Source organism: Mercenaria mercenaria, chromosome 2 (genome assembly GCF_021730395.1).
Source record: "Mercenaria mercenaria strain notata chromosome 2, MADL_Memer_1, whole genome shotgun sequence".
Classification (NCBI taxonomy): Eukaryota; Metazoa; Mollusca; class Bivalvia; order Venerida; family Veneridae; genus Mercenaria; species Mercenaria mercenaria.
The window spans coordinates 21580257-21582130 of NC_069362.1; the positions used below are offsets into that span (position 1 = coordinate 21580257).

At 38.3% G+C, this 1874-nt stretch overlaps 1 protein-coding gene across 1 annotated transcript; it reads right to left on the minus strand.

The window, feature by feature from the left end:
* Window positions 1-1289: 1289 nt before the first annotated feature.
* On the minus strand, window positions 1290-1874 carry LOC128548959 (uncharacterized). The gene has a single exon (XM_053524767.1). The coding sequence runs from the start codon at window positions 1872-1874 to the stop codon at window positions 1290-1292; it is 585 nt and encodes a 194-aa protein (XP_053380742.1).

Below are 1874 nucleotides of genomic sequence, written 5' to 3' on the forward strand. Positions count from 1 at the left end.
TGCAAATCACTCTTTTTTTTCTATTTTCTTCGGAATAATTAAAGAAACCTATGTTTGAAAATAAAGAATTTTGACAGCTCCGTTTTAATTCATAGCGGATAAACTGATAAGATTTTTTCTACACCCCATCCCTGTCCCCCCAACACTTTACTAACCCTTAAATACGGAGCCAGATACGCGAGTTTTGCAAGATTAAACATTTTCATAAAAAATTCAACCACTTATACCATATTCAGTAGTTATAGTACATGTTTTAGCGCGACATATTCACCTTTTGTGCCAAACTTGGTGAACATGAACATGTTGAAAAATTTCAACGAAACTGTGGGCAAGTAGCTTTAACTGACTCTGATGTATATTACTAGATAAAAGATAGATAGTGACTACAAAATACGCAACAATGTACATCATGTGAATATATTCAAATAAAAAAGATTCTAAAGATTTTTGTGAACTCTGAAGGTCCCGTTTATATCAATGAAAGGCATAATGAAATCATCGTTTGCGCGACGTTAACGCCGTCATTGTGTATCAACGTCACAAAATTTACATTACCAAAACAAATAAAAAGTAAATTTGCAAAAAATCTGCCGTGAAGACCCCCTATTTTTATTTTATTTTCTTGTTCAGAAATGATTAAAGAAGAATACATTTAAAAATCAAGAACTTTGACCGTTCCGTTTTATTTTATTTCGGCTAAACGGCCATGAAATACATTGAATATTTTCGCCATTTTTCCCCACCCTACTACGGACATCTCTTTATTTAAGCATTTTCTAAATGAAATAATTTACAAAACACAAAATGTAAACAATAACATTGAATTTAGCTATATTCCTGAGTTTTAAAAAATGTAATAACATTAATTTTAATGACATTATTACAGTAAAACGGCGATTTCCCTTGAAAAATACATATGCCGCCAGGTGGCGCTCTTCAAAGGAAATGTGGACTCGGAACGATTTTCTTTTTTCTCCAAATGAAAGACAGGAGATGTTAGTACATACGGACCTAATATCAGTCTTATATCTCATACTTCGAAATTTTCGTAGGAACCCCGCGAACCACCTTAAGTGTCCATATAATCACATGTCATGGCACGTGAAACGAATCACGTGTATAAAGTTATTTCAACTCGAGTGGATACAGCTTGGCAATGGGTCGCATGGTAACACCTCGTCTGGATCTGATACGGGCTGCTCGGATAAGACCATCTCTACCAGTGACAACGTCCTCTATGACGCCAAGGGACCAGCGATTTCTCGGAAGGTTATTGTCATGTATTTGCACTACGTCTCCAACCGTAACAGTATCGCCATGATTGCCAGACATCTTATGAAACTGTCGCAAAGATGTGAGATATTCATGCTTCCATCTCGACCCAAAGTGTTCAATCGTTGCAGACTTAAACCTGTAAAGTTTGTCTGCAGAATTGTGGAAATGTCGTCTGCTGTGGCTTCTTGATCGTCTGGGTAAACAGGGGAGGTAATTCTGCGCCCATACAGCAGATGGGAAGGGGTAAGAGGTTCCTCATCAGTGGGGTCTGTAGAAATGTGCGTGAGTGGGCGGTCATTGACGATACATTCTACTTCTGTAACAATAGTTTGCAGAACTTCCAAACTCACCAGTGATTTCCCGAGTACTTTCTTAATGGATGTCTTAGTAACGCCAATGAGCCTCTCCCACCAGCCTCCGTACCATGGGGCATTGTGTGGGATAAACTTCCATGTAATACCGTATGTCCCAAGGATCTCTGTCTTCAGTAGTTTGGCAGTGGAGATGTACGTCAGGGCATTGTCCGACATAATGATTTTTGGTATTGCTCTCCTGCTAAAGAAACGTCGTAGAGCCAAAATAAAAGAGTCTACTGTCAT